Below are 18,596 nucleotides of genomic sequence, written 5' to 3' on the forward strand. Positions count from 1 at the left end.
GATTTGTGATAGGGATAGTAAATTAAAAAGTAGATGCTCAAGAGGTTACCACCCAGAACACACTAGAAGGTAAAGCACTCTTTATAAACTAATGCTCTTTCTTTGGCAGCCTCAGGTGCCAGCCTCATCAGGTCTTTGAGGAAAAGGTACTGGAGGCTCATATAAACTAGTAAAAGTCCTTGTCGAATTTGTGGGTATGTGTGTGTGATAAGATATAACTGAATCAGCTGAAGATTCTCTTTGCTAGAAGTACAGAAGACCCTTTCTTTGTACTAGATCCATTTTTGGATTAGATGTGGTTTTGTTTCCCTCTGCTTACTCTTCTGGTTCCAGCCAAAGGAGCTATACAGAAGATTCAAGGCTAAACATAAAAGCAAACATATTTATTATCAGCTGGATAGCAAACCCTCCTCATATTAATTGCCTGCCAATCCCCCAATGCACATACTTTAGTTATCAGGGCCAGAGCACAGGGCTGGGGAGGACCCAGCCATGACAGAGGAAAATGTGTGTCTTGTAAAAGGGCTAATGATGAGCCCTAAATCTGTCACATTGTAATCCTAAACCCATTTGCACATGGGACTCCAGAGCTCAGTGATGTCCTGAATGAAAGGATGTTCCATCACAGCCTGAAGACACTTATCTGGGATCTGAGTGTACATATACCCAGTCATAGCAAAGTTTTGATTCAATCTGAATGAAGACGCTTAGGGAAAGCCTAGTTTTCTGCTCCAAGGCCAGGTTGGTACAGTCAGACTTAGATTTTTAGATGTGAGGGCTCTGCTCTGGTTTTCTGGGGTGACAAAAGAGGGGATCCCAAGGTACATTTTGACCTGGAGAGAAAAAGAATAATTATTTTAGCTATTTGAAAAGTAAAAGGTGGCCAAAGTGTTTGGTTACATATTGAAGTCTGGGAGGTCTGCTTATCTTAAGCATCTTGAGATCTGTAATGTTAGCAGGAACCTCTTGGTCACAGAATGGCCTCAGAAATAGAGGCTGTAAAATACTGTCCAAGTTCATTTCCAGGGCTCTGGGTTGAAGACCTCACCCATGCACTAACACTCCCACAGGGTGTGCCTCTATTGTTCCTATGATCGAAAACCAATACAAGCAATCAAACGTCATGCACTAGCAAAGAGATGCAAAACTTTCACCTTTAAACTCCTCCATGTGCCTCAAGAAGCAGAATACACTCTTTAATTCACTGGTGAAAAGGGAGGATACTGTAAAGGGATCTGAGCCCACATGTTTAGAGCATGGCTAGGGTTTCCTGTCTGTGCACATTTATTCAACAAATATTTATTTGTCACACTACCAGACACTGTGTTAGGCATTGCCTTCTTACTTGGGAGATAATTCACATTTCTTTCATCTTGTGAGTGAGGCATGAACTGCTCTTTGTTCTGGGTAATCTTTTCTAGGATGTTTCTATAGCAAGGAGTCCTGGAAAGTGGAGATAGTTAGTTCCTTCTGTGAAGAGGGCAGGCACCCTACTGCCCATCAGAAGAGACTCTGGTTTTCTTGGATCAGGATTCCTCTGCTGGAACTCAACCCACCATGTGGGCAACCACCCACTTAGAACCATGTGTGTTGTCCTTCAGGACTTGGAGACAAAGAGAACAGATCAAATATGTTTTTATACTCTAGCTGTGCTGTGAGTGATAAAACCCCCTGTCTCTGAGCAAAGAGTCCCTGTCTTCTGTCAGCATCCACTGAAAGGTCATAGGCTGACTTGTTGTTTTGCAAGGAGGAAAAATCTCAGTCCCTACAAAGTTCCTAACAAGCTTATATTCTTATTGAATTTTATATTCAAAACACCCTAAAATTTAAATATTTTATCTTCATTTTGTTGATTAGAACTGAAGCAGAGAAGTTAAATTACTTTTCCTAGGTCACAGAACTAACTAGTACCAGAGGGGATATTTTTGTTCAACTGTGTCTGATTCCAGAATCAGAATCAACTGTGTCTCTTTCCACAACATGTAGACACATTAAGTTGTAAACAAGAAAGTGCCTGTAGTTCTTTTTTTTTTTTTTGAGGGTATACTTTATTTTGCACTTAATGGAATTGTTAATATGCTATGTCACCTTTGTTTCCTAGCCCTACATTTTGTTTTTTGGCCATTGGAGCTTATGTATTTTTAAAGGCAGAGCAATTGAGTCTACTTTTGCCATTGGCTTTCTAAATGCAGCTAGAAATGTCTGGGCCACAAACCAGGGTTTCATGAATGCTATTAATATGTTATGACAGATTCTTTTTTTAATTTTAGTTTTCAATTAGAGTTTACATTTAATATTATTTTGTATTAGTTTCAGGTATATAGCATAGTGTTTAAACAATCATATACATTACAGAGTGGTCCCCCCAATATGTCCAGCACCCACCTGGCCCATGCATTATTGTTATCACATTATTGACTATATTCCCTATACTGCACTTTACATAGCCATGACTATTTTGTAAATACCTATTTGTACTTCTTAATCCCTTCGACTTTTTCACCCAGTCCCCCAAACTGCCCTCCCATCTGGCAATCATCAATCTGATCTCTGTATCTATAAATCTGTTACTATTTTGCTTGTTCATTTACGTTGTTCTTTAGACTCTCCATATAAGTAAAATTAAATACTATTTGTCTTTCTCTGTCTGACTTATTTCACATTAGCATAATACCCTCTAGGTCCATCCATGCTGTTGCAAATGGTAAGATTTCATTTGTTTTTATGGCTGAATAATATTCCATTGTATATACATATCACATCTTCTTTATCCACTCATCTATTGATGGGCACTTGAAAGTGACTATAGTTCTATTTGTGGCACTAGGCCAGTTAATATCCTGTTGACTTCTAAATTATCTCTGGTGCTATGATGATAAAAGAAGCTCAGGCAAAAAGTGAAAAATAATGGAGGACTGTCTTCTCCAAAAGAACATAAACAGGATACACTCATCAGTAGTCCTTCCACTGAAGAAAAAGTTCTCTAATGTGAAGGTTGGCTTGAAGGTTGACCTACTGCCCTGTGTTCAGGAAAGGATGATATGTCTTTCTCAGCAAGCAGGATGGGTTGAGTCATGTGAAATCCAGACTAAAGGATGAGGAAGCTGAAGTGAGGGGCATGCCCCAGGATAACGGATATCTCCACCACTTGGCAGGGCCATCACCATGACATGCCTTTAGAATCTCCCTTGTATATTTCCACAGTTATTTTCATCTTGTCTTTTGTTTAACTTGACCATTGCATAGTTTTATGATAGAGATTGACATGTTCCTACAGTGGTTCCCTATAGCCTCAAGGACAAAGTCACATTTCTTAGACTGGAGAAATTTCTTGGCTGGAGACCCTCCATTGTCCTGCCCTAGTCTACTGTGCATTGATGCAGGTATCCTTTTCCCTCTGAAGTCTTCCCTAAGTCCAGCTCATCTCCTGGTATAATTGCCTCTCTCTTCTTGGTATTACACACTGAATTGTGCCACTACTCTCACAGCAGCTCTAACACTGCAGGGCCATGAACTTGACATGTTTATCTTCTCCACCAAGCACAGAACCCTTGAGGCAGGATCTGTTCTATTCAGTGAGGTCATCCCCACACTTAGATAGGTACCTAACACATGTGTGTGAATTGCAGATATATAATCAGACACATTCAGGCACATGGTCTATTTGTCTCTGGATCTGAATATTCATTATTAAACATTTTTACTTTGAGTTTGAGAACTTTTTTAGAGCATAAATCATCCAAGAAGGGTCATCTAGCCAATCATTTTCTTTTTTGATAAGAATGACTGAGTGGTGGATGAGGTGTGATCTAACTGAAAACATTTTACCCTGCTAACCATTCCACCAAAGGCCAATAGACCAGGACCAATTCCCACCACTCCAAGCTGCCACTGCCCCAGGCCAGCCCTCACTGAGAATGGAGATATTTTCACAGGAGCCCAGGTCATTGCTGGCCAAGCCTGGGGTGCTTTGACCCTGACATTGGGTCATTCCAGCATCCCTGAGTCCTGGTGCACCTGATCCACTCCCAGGAAGAACTCTTGTTGATTCACTGCAGCATGTAAAGGGAAAGATATTCCTGCTGATGGTCTCTTAGGAGCTCTGAGACCTCCAACAAGCCCTTTAGTCTTTCTGAGCCTCAGTTTCTATCCCTCTAAAGAGAGAATTAGGTCATATTTCTGAGAGGATTATTGAGAGGATAAAAGGAGAAACTGTGTGCAAAGAAGCTGTGATTTCACCGAGGATGACAGCTCCCCCTTGGGTGGCATTTGGAATGGTCACCTTGGACAATTCACCCCTACAGCTTCCATGTCACTCTGCCTCTGATTCTGGCTGGGCCTGGGGACCCAGTGGGCTGGAAGCAGACTGTACTTCCACAGAGTTTTTTGTAGTTTCATAGGGCAGGTGAGGGAGATGAAGCAAGGGGACAGAGAGCCCACCTCCCATGGGCCAGGTCTCAGATAGAGGGTTGCTAGACCAATGGGGGTGGAAAGAGAGAAGGAGGGAGAGGAGACTTATCAGTGGCCCTCTTCTCCACAAAGGCATCAGCTCAGGGGCTCTGGGCTCATCCTCTCTCTCTGGAGACTTTCTTAAATAAAAGCATGTCTGTGTGTGGGTTCTGGGTGCACTAGGCAGTGATTTAAGCTTACAGTCCTTGAAGATGAGGCCATATGCCCACATATTCTCAAAAACCTAAAGTGATGTCACAACAGGAAGGATTGTTAGATGCTGTTTAGTGTTTCCCAAACGTGTTCTGTGGAACTCTTGGTCCTATAGGTATTCTGAAAAGAAATGGGGTCTCTGGCCAAATACATTTGAGGAAGGCTGCATTAATTTCCCTACTCCTCACATCTCAAGTTCTAGCACACATTGAAATACTAAAGATACTGGGAAGCCCTCACTGCTTTAACTTGGCTTAATATGTCATTTTCCAAACCTGTTTGCACGTGGAGCATCCTTTGTGTTTGGGCTGTTTATCAAGATTTTGCCAACCAGTGTTCAACAGAGCACAGTTTGGGACATGGAGATAGAGCCAAGTCCTTCATTTTACAGATGAGACAGTGGAAGGCCAGAAAGCTCAAGTCACCCAGAGAATCATCTCGCCTTTTGGCCAGCTTCATTTCTCCTCTCTGCCTCTCTGCCTTATGAGAGCCCTAGGACTTCTAGCTCCTTTGGCTGGTGGTTAGTCATCCCTGACTGAGCTTAGATCCATTATCTTTCTAGGGAGAGTGACAAGGGACCTTTTAGCTGATTCCCAGTTGTAGATGGGGCCACCTATGGAAATCTGAGCCCTAGGGATTTCCTGGTAGCCAGAGTACAGCCAGGCTCCAAGTTTTTAATCTTGGAGCTGCTGGTTTCTGGGCAATTGCTGAGCTGCTGGGGGTCTTGGAGAGATTCTTATGAAAGGGGATGGTTAGTAAGTTCATCTTTCTTATCTGCTATTCATTCTAAATTATAATTGCTGTTCAGGAAGCATTTAGAAGTGGTGCAATGAGGAACTTTTGTTTACCTACACATACATAGTTTATATCCAGTACCACATAATGACATTATAAAACAATTCTGAGCACTTGGCACATTTGTTACTGCCATCAATCCTGAGAGTGTGTACCATGGAGGGATGTTCACAAGAGGGACAAGAAGGCCATAGAGGTCAAGCCAGTTGACCAAATTCTAGGACCAGGAAAGGGGAGCCAGATCCCAAACCCAAGGACTCTGTGCTCTAACCACTGTTATTATGGGAAGGATGGGGTTCACTCATATTTTTTAACAGGTCCATTTTTTTCTAATACTGTATTAGAGAATCAATGCTTCAGCCACTGCCCTTGTGCGGGGACAGTCTATTACTAGAGGCCCATTCCACTATTACATTTGTTTCATGAAGCTAGTGCCTGTGTGAGGAAAAGAAATGCTGGTCACTTGTCCCTCCCTCCCCTGGAAGGCATAGGAGCCATGTGTGCTATCTGTGCTGGGACTGGCAATGGAGCCAGAAGTGGACGGTGCAGCCCCATGCATTCAGGCATACATGTAGACTCTATCAGAGGCACACAGCTGCTTTGGTGAAAAGCCAGTCCTGGGTGGCATTTACTCTCCTCCAGACAATTATGGTAATACTGTTTGACTCTGAGTACTCAGTTAGGTTTCAAATTTATTTCCAATCACTTACAGCTGGATCAGTAGAAGACTAAGGTATCTATAGCTCTGTCATTTGCTATTCCCCTGGATGTCAAGGACTGACATTTGATGCCATTGTCCTAATCACCATACTGCTGACTCACTTCCTTGGTTTTCAGTGCCCAGGCCCACCCACCCCACTCAGATTCAGCAAGAACTTACACACCACACTGAGGATAAATTACACTGCCTAGGAAGACCCAGACTTCTTCCCTCTGGCAGAGCAAAAGCTGGCCTCATCAGTGGTCATTGTGCCCTTGGGAGAGGATTCTCTGGACTGAATTCCTCTTCCTTTCCTCCCAGCTCCCTGGCCTAGCACCCAGCATTCCCCTGTCTTGGGCTGGGGTGGGTGCTCTCATGGTCTGCTTGGTAGTGCAGATGGTTGAGTGAAGTCATGGAGTAGGAGGAGGCACTGGGGGAGGTAAGGTCTGGTGCCCCTCAGATAAAGTACTCCTTTCTGCTGTTGTCACCAGCCTCTTGGAGAGATAGGTCATCCTGCATGGCTACATCTGCGGTCTCAGCAAACTCTGTGCCCTTGTCCTCATTGGTATGGTAAGTGCCCTTGTGCCGGTACATGTAGTGTAGCATGAGGACAAGGAGGCAGACCAGGAAGAAGGCCACAGCAGCAATCACTCCTGCAGATGGGAAGAAACACACAGCTCTGTGTGAAAACAGAACAGGGGATCAGGACACATAGGGGTTGTGGCAGGACAGACTTGCTGCTACATGAATATCAACCACCAGATGGTCTGTCTTATTCCTGCCACTCTTCTCCCTGCTGTGTGTGTGCTCATCCCTCATCCATGCTCATTTGAGTTCCCCCTTCTCTCCATTCTTTCCTTCCTCTTTCTTCCCTCCCCACTTCAGCACTTGGCAGACACAGTCTGGAATAGTGTTTCAGACTTGATCCCTGCTGAGGAGCAGATGCTCACAGTGCATTGACCTATGTGCATGATTTGTAGTTTGTGGGTTTGCCTAAAGCTGAGGTGTTCAGAGGATTCAGAACTTTCAGTGTTAAAACCAGAGGTTTCCTGGGTTGTGAGACTTAAAGTGCTAGAATCAGGAAGGTGCTGGAAAATGGGGTGGAGATGTCTTCTTGATGTACACTATTCAGGAGGAAAGACTAGGCTGATGGACTGGGCTGAGCTTGGGCCTCCTGGGACAGGACGGTTTGGGTGAAGTGTGGCTTCACTGCTCATTGCTCCACTCAACTTCCCTGAATTGCAGGAGGGCAAGGGTTGGCCAAGCAAAAGACTAAGCAGGGAGGGGATCCTGAAGGATGCCTGTGAGGGTATGTGGTGTGGGGATCAACTATTCCCTCATTTAGGATCAGGATGGGTTGAGAGATGAGATTTGAGGGCTGGTCAGTACAGCCATGTCACAGTGGACCTCAGGGTGATGGGTGAGGGGGGGAGACTAGTGTTTGAACAAAGCTAGTGGGCAGCCCCTGATGGGGTGGACGGAAGGCTTATGAATTTAGACATTTGCTTTAAAGCCACAGAACAAGTCCTCTGTCTTGATTTAAGAGCATAGGTTTATTTGTGGACTTTGGGGGATGTTAGAGAAAACTGTTCTCAAGTTTCACCTTTGAGGAACAATTTTCTAAACTTCTTGCTGCCTTCAGGACAGCACTTTGTCTGCATGATGTTAATAATACTGTCTAAGAAAAAGAAGTGTTTGGGGGCCCAATGAGCTGGAGAATGTTAGTTACACAGAGCCTAGCAGGAGTTTGAGGGCCTGCTTTCTCTTGTTTATATCTAATAGTGAAGTCTCTGAGCTGCTAACAAGCTGGGGAGATGTGTGAATCCTAGAAATAAACAGTTGGCTACACCTCCCAAACCTAGTCATTTCTGAAGTACAATTTGGGGTCATAGCCATGACCAGTGGAGTCAGCGCAGAGTTCTAAGCAAGGCTAGATCAGGGTCGCATTTCTTTAGGATGGAGAGATATGGGTGTGAACCCAGGACAGGGAATGGGGTGAGATGAGGACACAGAAAAGAGTTCAGAGAGCTCTGGTCCATACAGGCGACCTCTCCAGTACAGTGACTCTATCTCCAGCCCCTGATCTCCATGAATCCACAGTCCTGTGAGGACCCTGACATGGTGCCCTCAACACCACTCTGGCCTTACCATCACCCACTGGGAAACTGTGCTGGACATTTTCTTATAGGGCCAGACTCTTCCAGTCTACATTCAAAACTGTCTTTGAGAGAGGAAAGGTACTAGCTATCCCCTGGCCCAAGTCCTCAAATGAGTTCTCCCCTTGGATGTTTCCTCTGACCTTACTGACTACTTGAAGGGCCCCCAGCCAGCTCACCTGCAATGATGGCAATGTCCACTGTCGTCCAGGCCATACCGGGGTTGGACTCTGAGAACAGAACAAAGGAGCCCTTTGAGAGAGGAAGTTCCTCCACACCGGCATCATCTCAGCCCAGCATGCACCCTCTGTTCACATGTGAATAGTTTTGTGAATGGGCCCAGAGTGGGCAGAGTGGACATGGTCAGAGGCCATTGTCAGGTCTCTGACCAGGGGTGCACAGAGAATAAGACACTCCAGTGAGAGCCAACAAGAACTTTTCATGACCACAAAGATTCCTGCCCCTCCCCCAATAGTAGTGCTTCTCCTGAACCAAAATCAGACTCACACAAAGGTGTCACCATCTGAGAGCACTTGGTAAGGTAACTTTTCTGACCAGATCTGTGCATTCCTCAGCAGATGTGGCTGCAACTGCACAGCTATCATGGATACTGTGTCACAGAGGGAACTCTCCAAGGACTCAGGAAAATCCTGTTTCCCCTCATGACTTTAAGGCCAAAATTATCTTCCTTTTTTCCAGAACATCCAGACCTCCTAGTCTGAAGCTATCATCACTCTCAACTCAAAGGAGCTCACTCTCCTGAGTCCTTGGCCCTGTGCTCTGGCTAGACAATATGGACAATGGGAACCAGGGTGGAGGCACTTCCACCTGAGGCAGAAGGAAGAGCCATTAGAGGTATGAAGATAGAGCCTTGCAAGAAAAAGGAGAATTCTCCCCCAACCCCACAGCTTCGTCTGAAAATACAAGAGAAGAAAGGGTCAGTTTGTGTCCCTGGAGCCAGGGCCTAACCACTGCTCTCTGTTACCATCTAAAAAATGTCACTAAACCCTTCTCCCAAGACCCAGCTCCTGTTGATATCTCACATCTTGTCAGCTGCGTCTATGCTGCCAGCTGGAGAGGAAATGTCACCTACATGGGAGGGCAGCACTGTGTGCCCTGCAGCCTCTAGGAGCTGCTTGCCTTTGACCAGAAGACAGGTACCAGCCTCCCTGTGGGCCTGGAGCACAAGCAGAGATTGGGCTGCAGCTGAAGGGCAGATTGCACAGGCAAAAGCCATCCCCAGCCCTGGCAGTGGGTGCTATCATGCTAGGGAACTTCAGGTTAAAACACAGGCTCTGTCCTTTTTTGGCTGTCAAATTTTGACAAGTTACTTGACCTCTTTGGGCATACATTTTATTATGTATAACTTAAAGAAAGGAGAACCTTTCCATTTTTCTGGCTTGCTGTAGGACTGAATATAGGACTGAAATTTAAATGGCAGCTTCGCCCAAGGTATGTGTCTAGTCAGTGCACAGAGAACCAATGCAGTGCTCCTCCTCTTCCTTAGCCTCCAGGACATCCCACACTGGAATTTCCTGAGGCCTCCATGGTTGTACCAGGCTGCCTCTTCACCTTCTCCTGCACCCAGAGGGGAATGGTGAGTGTAGGAGTAGGATAGGTCTTCACCATCTCAGCACCCACCAGATCACTGTCTGTTGTCCCTGCACTTGGCTGTGTGTCCCTGGCCCTGACCTTGTGGTAAGGCCTCCAGCTCAATGTCCAAATTGGGAGTTCAGAATCCCAGAGTTGTGGCACAACTCAGCCACTCTGCTTCCATCACTCACATTAGCTTTCCCCTGCTTTGTTCTTTATCTGCCTACTCATTACTTGATCTCTTAGTTGGGCTTCCCTTGAACAAAATACTGTAGGACTAGGGATTTGGTTTATTCCCTCTTATAGCATTAATGTCTGAATCAGGGTCTCAAACATGATGGTGAGTGTGACCCTGAGAAACACCATTTATATTGTGAGTCAAGTCCCTATTTTTGTGGCATGTGTGCATAAGTAAAATCGAAGCTCTACCAAACTGTCCCCCAACTGGATGAGTGGGGTCCTGATGCTTTATAAGCTATTTTCTGTCTCTCTCTCCCCCTCCCCATTCTTCATTTCTCTCTCTCTCCTTCATTTTGTCTTCATTCCTGGGCCAGAGTAAAAAACAATGGACCATGGCAGCATTTGCAGCAATGTGGTGAATTATGGATAAGAATAGAACAGATTAATTTATTTACCATCACTGAGTACAAAACACAAGGCTCCAAGGAACAAGGAATTAAATACCATCAGGAGTCTGATTAGTCTCCTCAAGTGGAACTGTGTTCCACCTTATCCATCTTGAGGAGGGTTATACCTATGATGTCTGGAGGAATTTCTCAGGAAAGTTATCTCAGCTCTGAAGGCCCCCTTTCTTTATGTGCAAAACAGAAACAGAGACACCCTAGCCTAACAGGCTTCCTGTGAGCTGACAGCTAAGGCACTGTTCTTTAACTGAGTGTGCATCAAAACTGGTGATGTCTTACACCATTGACTGGACAACTGCCCCTACTGCCCCAGACTCTGAGTCAGCAGGTCTGGGTGGGCCTGAGAACACGCATTCCTGTAACACCTTACCGGGTGACACTGCTGGTATAGGTGCCCTCCTCAGAAAATTACTGTGATTGTGACTGTAAGAGTGGTTACAGGCCACATGGCTCAGTTCAACTGGTATTACACAATAAACTTTACATGAACTGAGGGGCCTGGTACCCCTTCAGCAATGCAATTAAGAAGTGACAGTCACAGCTTCCCCCACTACAACCCTGAGCTCAGTGTTCTTTCTTCGGGAGTGAACTAACATAGTGGGAGAGTTGGCATAATTAACTCAAATCATTTATCATCTCTGTTGACTCCCCTGCCTAGCTTCAGAGTGAGTGGGTAAGGGGATAGGGGACCCTGCACAAGGCTCTGATAAGTGCATATACCCTCTGATCAGTGATTAATCAGGGACTGCTGTTGTCACTGCTTTATCAACTAAAAGACCCTACTGTTTCCAATACCTAATTATGTCATGAGCTACACTTGCTTACAGGAATTGAAAAAGGATTCCCCACCTCAAAGACCAAGGTGCTGAGTGCAAAAACCAAAATGGAAACAGGACATCATGTATAAAAAGGACCATGCATAAAAGAGCCAAGTGCAACAGAAGAATAACTATGCATGTCTAAAGGAATTTAATCTCTCCATGCCACAGACTATAAACACAGAAAGCTCACCCTTCTCTACTCCTTGATCAAAGAATAAAGTTTCTGCTTTGTTTATTGAACTCAGTCTCCTTCTATTGGCACAAATGACAGAGGGCAGAAGGACCTTGGTTTTGACCCCTGACCTGGAAGGTTGGGTAACACAGTCTTCTCAGCCTGGCTCTTTGGAAATTCTGAATAGGTCTGAGGTGCTCTCAGATGACCCTGTGTTTGCTGAGTGACTTCAGTGAGACTGTAGAAGGAAGAACAACCACTGCTGATTTAAGTGTGCCTGGATTCCGATGGTACAGCAGGAAGTACAGGAAGGTGCTTTGCAAAGGTAGATACCTAGAACACCAAAAATGGCAAAGGCAATGGGTACATGGAGATATTTTGGGGATATTTTGTGGGATACACAGTGGGGCTGTGTATCCCAAGCAGTGTCTGCTTAGCTTCCCAACTCTGAGCTCCACCATAAGTGGCTGTAGCACAGAAGGCCCTGGACATACCTGTTTCTAGCCTCAGCTATATCTCCATGTGGAGAGAGTGAGGGCACACAAGAAACCCCATCTGCCGGGCTCAGGGCTGGGTGCCTGCCAGCATACCTGTGCACACATGTACATTGTTGTTGGGCAGGTATGGAGTGCACCAGAGAAAATGTGAGAAACCAAGCTCCACACCACCCTGGACTGTCTTGAGGGGTGCTGCAGCCTCTCAGACCTCAGCTTTACTACTGTGTAGGGTCCTTGCAAGTATGTGGGAGCACCTAGTACAGTGCCCACATAAGCTGGCTACTTGAATATTACTTATTCATATTGCTGTAATTTTTGACAGTGTTGACATGGCCTCAGTCAAAGTGGGATTCTCAAAAATGGGTATCTTTAATGCTCCTGTACCCTATTTGGCAAATATGTCATCCTGATAACCAAAAACTATTTTTCTAGTAATTTATTCTAGAGAAATAATCTGAACTGCAAAGAAAAATTCATGCTAAGGCAGGTATATTGTAATAAGGCTTAAAGTAAAAGATAAAAGGAAGAGAAGAATCTAAACAATCCATGTTAGGAAACTGGTTATGTAAATTATGATATGCCTATATGATAGAATATTATGAAATTATTGAAATGATGCATAGGGAGTCTTATTGACAGGAGAAAATGCTTACAGTATAATTTAAGGGAAAGAAATAGGATCCTATAAATATAAATTATGTTAATTATTTTAAAAAGCCTAAGAAAAAGAAATGAAAGGAAATACACTTGAGATTTTGAGATGGTAGATTTGAATGGTGGACGGGAGTTATTGTGGCATTGTTTTCTTCTAAGGTACAGTTTTATATACTTTCCAAACCATCTACAATAAACATAAACATGTGTCACTTTTAGGGATAAGGAGTAGGAGCGGGTCTTCAGAATTGGCTCTCAGAACTGATTTCAGACTGGAAGTCCATGTAGGTGTCATCCAGTTGACCTGCCTGCCCAATCCTGTGCCCTACTGGGTGTCTCCCATGAGCCACCTGGGCTGTCACTGGACAATGGGACTGTGGCTACATTCTCTAGAATGTGACCATTCCAAGACATACCTTTTTGATATGCAGATTATTATTGAGCCAAAGGCAACCCAGACCCTGCAGACTTAAGAGAAGCATATGTTCCCTTTAATTACCTAGGAGAATTTAAATTAGGGGCCTTGCCCATAATAAGAGATTATCAGAGATAACCTCTTTGACCTATCTATATGGCAGGGAAAACTCCTAATTACTGAACATTCTGCTCAGTAATTACAATGACTTCCTTCTCTCTGAGGACAGAAATTGCCTTACATTATCCTTATCTAAGAATTCCATATGTATCTCATTTTCCCTTTCTATCTCCCATATGTAATACATATGTAATTCAATTTGGTTATTTTCTTTTGTCAATTTGTCTCATGTAGATTTAATTTTTAGAACAGCCAAAAGAACCTTGGAGTGTAGAAAAAAGGTTCTTCCTCCCCCATCAATGATTTTTTTCCTACCCTTTTTGAGTCTGTGTCTATTTCTATATTTATAAAGTAACAGTTAAACTTGTCCTCTAGAAGCAATGATCTCTCAGTCTGTCTTGCAGAAAGGTGCACTAAGTTGAGTGGGTGTCAGAGAAGTCAGGTTAGAAAGGTCCTTATGTTACAGGGTGCAGCCAAGAGGGGGGACACCAAATGGGCATTTAAAATGGGGTCCAGAACTCAAGGCATCCAGGAGATTTTTGGATGTCCTCACTCCCCGAAACCCCAGGTGTGGGTTGGGGGAAGGGACAAATGGAACAGGGCCTTTGAGAGCTGTTTTGCATAGCAACAGCCTTGTAACTAACCTTTGGTGTGGTCATTTAACATATCTATAGCCTTTGGCTGGCCACTTAGATATGTTAAATAGCTGTGGCCATGCTCTGAGCCAGGGGAATGGAAGTAACTACCCCACCAAGACGTAACTGGGGGGCAGGTCCCCCGAGTTACAGCTCCTGTGTGGGAGCTTGGAGAAGATTGGCTCCAGGACATGGGGCTACACCTGCCCAGACTCATGATGGCAGTCCAGTAAAGCTGGAAGGATATGAGTTCTGGCATGTGAGCCGAGTGTGGGAGGAGTCAGAAATGGGGCTGCAGAGGAAGAATGGCGTGGGGATTTAAACCCAGAGGAGGCAGCCATTGAGAGGGAGAACCATGTGGCTGTGGAAGTGCAGAGATCACAACTATCGAGGAGAGAGAACCACGCAGCTTTAGCAGAGTGGAGACTCCCACAGCCCTGAGAGAGAGAACCACGCGGTTTTGGCTGAGTGGGGACTCCTGTGGCCCTGGGAGAGAGGACCACGTGCCTTTGCCAGAGTGGGGACCCCCCCACAGCTTCAGAAGGGGGAACAACCACCTGGTTTTAGCAGAGATCCTGGCGACTCAGCTGAGGGTGCCGGGAACCCAGAGAGGTCTCCCAGTCGAGATGGAGTACTAACTGGGAATAACCAGAGGACTGCCTGAGCCATGGACTTCTATTTCTTTTCCTGAGATACGGTACTCTGGACTGGGCAAAGGGGGAAGGAAGGAAGGACTGTGTCTGTTTGTGGGTGTTTTAAGGGACTTTAGGATTTTTAATGAAGACATTAGGTCACTCCTTTAAGTTTGTATAGCATTAAATAAACATTTCCTTTCCTTTTCATGAATCTCTGGCATTGAGACATGTCTTTCCCCTGGTGGCGGACATAATAGACCTGGGGGCTTCTTTCAGTAATAGTATAGCATCCCAGGCCCCCCTTGTTTGTTCTGTAACACTTATACACTCTGAAAGCCAACCATTGTAACCTGAGGTCAGTTGGGTTTGTACCTTAAGGTCACAGGATATCTCCTCTTTCAAATGTCTTGGGGAGAAGGATTGGAGGAGTTAAAACCACCTGTTGTTAACACTGTAGTGAGCAGGTGTTTATCAGTGTCTGGGATCATAGCAGCTTTGGGTTATAAATAACCTTGAAGCTCATTCTGGCCATCCTTGCCTGGTTCTTCTGTTTCCCTACAGCCTTCCTGACCAGTTTTACACTGTGTCCACAGCTTCCCTGAGGTAATCAAACCAGCCCCCAGTACTAGGTCTTTCCAACCACACCAGGTGGCTCTGTGCCCCTGGGACCCAGCCCTCCATCTGGCCTTTGTCTTAGTCACAAGTCACATTGTCTGTCTACCAGAGCTCCACACTGGCCTGGGGCTGCCACCACTACTTTTCATGTTGTTTTGGAAGAAAATAAAATACAAGTGGACAATCTGCAAGGCTTTGTTAGCAAGTTAATTTCACCCATCTCCTTGTCAAATCAAGGGAATCAATATGCAAAACAACTCTTTGTTCACAGTTCCATTTCTGTCCTGGTCTCCCACAATCATGCCTGCAGAGGGGAGGTGCTGAGGTGAGAGGGAGCAGAGCAGATGGCTCTGTGGTACAGGAAGCAGCAGAGGAAGGGGAAGAGGCCCTACAAGGGGTACGCAGTTTCTTTCTGCCCCTCCTTGCTGTCAGAACACACTCCGTGTGTCTGTCCTTGGCAGGGATGGCATGGTGGGCAGGTTTTGAAACTTTCTAGTCCCTTTAGGGAAAAGAAAAGTCTAATCAAAACAAAAGCTTTGGTCTCAATTCATTTTACATCTCCTAAAGGACAAGCTAGTCATAGGAAGAGAAATTTTGCATGGTTCCACTTTGATGAAAAACTAAAGTAGTTAAATTCATGGAATCAAGGAGTAGAAGAGTGGTGGTCAGGAGCTGGGGGGTGGCGGGGGAGGAGAGTTGGTAATGGAGGGGCATAAAGTTTCAGTGAAGCAAGGTGAGTAAGCTCTAGAGATCAATTATAGACCACTGTACCTGTATATAGTCAAATGTAATGGATAGTACACTGAAACATTTGTTGAGAGTGAATCTCACATTAAGTGGTCTTTTCTTACCACAGTAAAATAAAATTGAAAAAAAAAAGTCCCCCCTGTGCTCAGCCTGTCCAGCAGAGGAAAGGGGGCCTGGCCGATAATCCTCTCCTCATCTCACCCTCGTTGCCAGCTCTGAGCTCAGAACCCTCCTGGGCTGCAATGGGAGGAGGATGCCAAGCAGGAGGGAACCTTCTTTCTACTTAACAGGTAACATGGTTATCTCATCTTGGCAAGAATGCCCTTGATGTGTAAGCTCCTTCTGAAGGCACAGTGATGGGCTCTGGAATTAGCGTAGGAATGCCCACCCTGCACCATCTTTCTCCCACATGGCCCTCAAGCTGCCTGAGCTTTCACTGGTCCCCTGCCTAGCTTGGGCTGGGCTCTGTCAATGGAGTGCTCTGAAAATACTCTACACCCAGCCCCTTTGGATTTGCACAACAGAGATTGTTTAGGGTATGCATCTGCTGCCCTGACCCAATCTCTTGGCATATGCCTGAGAACCTCTGACACCTCCCAGGAATTCCCATGCAGTTCAGTACTCCTTCCTGGCAATAGAAACAAGTATGCACTGTGAATGGGGAGCCAGGCTCCCTTGAGCACTAGCTCTGCTTGCTCTGGGGGCTCTCTCCGGCCCTTCTCAATTTCTTTGAGGTGAAGAAAGGCCCAGAGCAACTTGGAGAGGTGGGAGTAGCTGTGTGTGCCTCTCAGGAACAATGCAGTATTGTCTTCTCCCACAATAACCCTCAGGGATGCCCTGCATGACAGCTGTCTAGGACAGCTTGTGGTTGATCACACTAGAGCCAGTGTGAATTCCACTTAGGACATGTCTAGTGTCTGTTTTGAATGTGAGTGTACTTACTACTCATTTTCCTCAGCTTTGAGTCTTTCACTGACTCCCTCCATCAGAAGAGACCTATTTATTCCCCATCTGGTTCACACACACACACACACACACACACACACACGTATATGTCCAAACACATACATATATGCATGAACACATGTGTGGCTTTCTATGTCCTGCAGCTTTAACAATGACTCCCCATGGCAGTGGCAGGTGCATCTCTAAGGCACAGCCCTGGCACTTCTGGCAGGATTGTGAGTATCTCAGGTCCATGACTCTTGTGTCCCAGCACTGGGTCAAGCCCATGCATGTTGGGCAAGATCCAGGTATGATGGGAAGATATTTCTTTGATACTTTTTTAAGGAGTAGCTCAGGGTGGGAAGGAGCACGGGGTCAAAGGACCCAATCTCTCTAGTCTAGGATAGAACAGAGGTAAGTGTTATTATGTGTCTCCATGGGGTGACTGTGGATGCCTGGCTGCCTCTGAAGCTTTACCTGGTGACAATGTACCCTCTCCCAGACTACCATAAAAGCAGGACCTCCACCCCTAAGTCATCTGTGTATCTTTTGTTTTGCTCTCCCATTCATAATACTCTCAGGCCTGGCTGTTCCCTGGCTTCTACTTCCCCAGTGACCCCTATTGCCTGAGGATCTGTCTTCCCACTGAACTCCCCTTTCCTGGTAGGATAATGATGCAATTGCTACCATTTGGGCTCACTTTATAATTATATGTATTGTTCCAATTTCTCAGGAGAATAATTGAGATGGATGTTGTAATGCCTTTTAATTTACAATTGAGGAAGCTGAGGCCCAATAGGTTGGGTAACTTGCCTGAGGTCACACAGTGATTATGGTGGGATTGCAATCAGGTCTGATCCCAAAGCTCATTCTAGAATTATCCATTCAACAAAATTTCACCAGGGGCCTATTGTGTTTTGATTTAGAGCCTGAAGATCTTACAGTAGATGGCACAAAACCCTGCCCATAGGGGCTTCCATTTTTTATTTTTTTTATTTTTTTTTCAATTACCGATGATGTAAAGTACAACATAGGGGAATATAGTCATTAATATTATAATAACAATGTAGGGGTTTCCATTTTTAGAGGAGGGAGCAAGCAATAGGGAGTAAATAATGTGGACCCATGATGTAGGCCAGGTGGTGATAAATGCTATAAGACATTAAGAAAAGAAAAGAGGGAGAGGGCTTGCTTTTTCAGAGGATGACCAGAAATGTTTCTCAGAAGAGGCACCTTCTGGGCTGTGCTATAGACTGAATGTTTGTGTCATCCCAAAATTCACACGTGGAAATCTGTTCTCCAATGTGATGGAATTGGGGGCCATTGTGAGGTGATTAGGCTATAAGAGTGGAGTCCTAAAGAATGGGATTATGATCTCTTGAAGAGATTCCAGACAATCCCCTTACCCCTTCTACCACCTGAGGACACAGTGTAAAGATGGCTATCCATGCACCAGATACTGAATCTGCTGGTGCTTTGGTCTGGGATTTCCAGGCCTTCAGAATTGTGAGAAATAAATGTCTGTTGTTTAAGCTGTCCAGACTATAGTATTTTGTCACAGTGACCCAAAAGAACTAACACTGCCTGAACTAAGGGAGGGAATAAGCCCTGTGAACTTCTGAAAGAGGAAGTTTTGGGAAGATGTCAGCCAGCAGGGAGGCCAGGTCAGGGTGGGCTCATTGTACTCCGTGTAGCCAGAAGATCATGTGGCTGGAGCTGAGAAAGTGAGGGGCCAGGAGCTAGGAGCTTCATGAGAGCACAACAGGCTGAAAGATGTAGACCTGTAGCCA

The 18,596-nt window shown here is 45.2% G+C and overlaps 1 protein-coding gene across 1 annotated transcript in view; it reads right to left on the reverse strand.

The window, feature by feature from the left end:
* Positions 1-2,524: 2,524 nt before the first annotated feature.
* GYPC (glycophorin C (Gerbich blood group)) overlaps positions 2,525-18,596 on the reverse strand; it is a 39,904-nt gene continuing 23,832 nt past the window's right edge. The window contains exons 2-3 of the mRNA XM_045850659.1: positions 8,493-8,543; positions 2,525-6,810 (exon numbers count right to left, since the gene is read on the reverse strand). Of these exons, the coding sequence (XP_045706615.1) occupies positions 6,614-6,810; positions 8,493-8,543 (248 nt within the window). The 3' untranslated portion in view covers positions 2,525-6,613. The remainder of the gene's footprint in view (positions 6,811-8,492; positions 8,544-18,596) is intronic.

The sequence above is a fragment of the Phyllostomus hastatus genome, unplaced genomic scaffold, assembly GCF_019186645.2.
Source record: "Phyllostomus hastatus isolate PE091 unplaced genomic scaffold, TTU_PhHast_1.1 phas_contig_84, whole genome shotgun sequence".
Taxonomy (NCBI): Eukaryota; Metazoa; Chordata; class Mammalia; order Chiroptera; family Phyllostomidae; genus Phyllostomus; species Phyllostomus hastatus.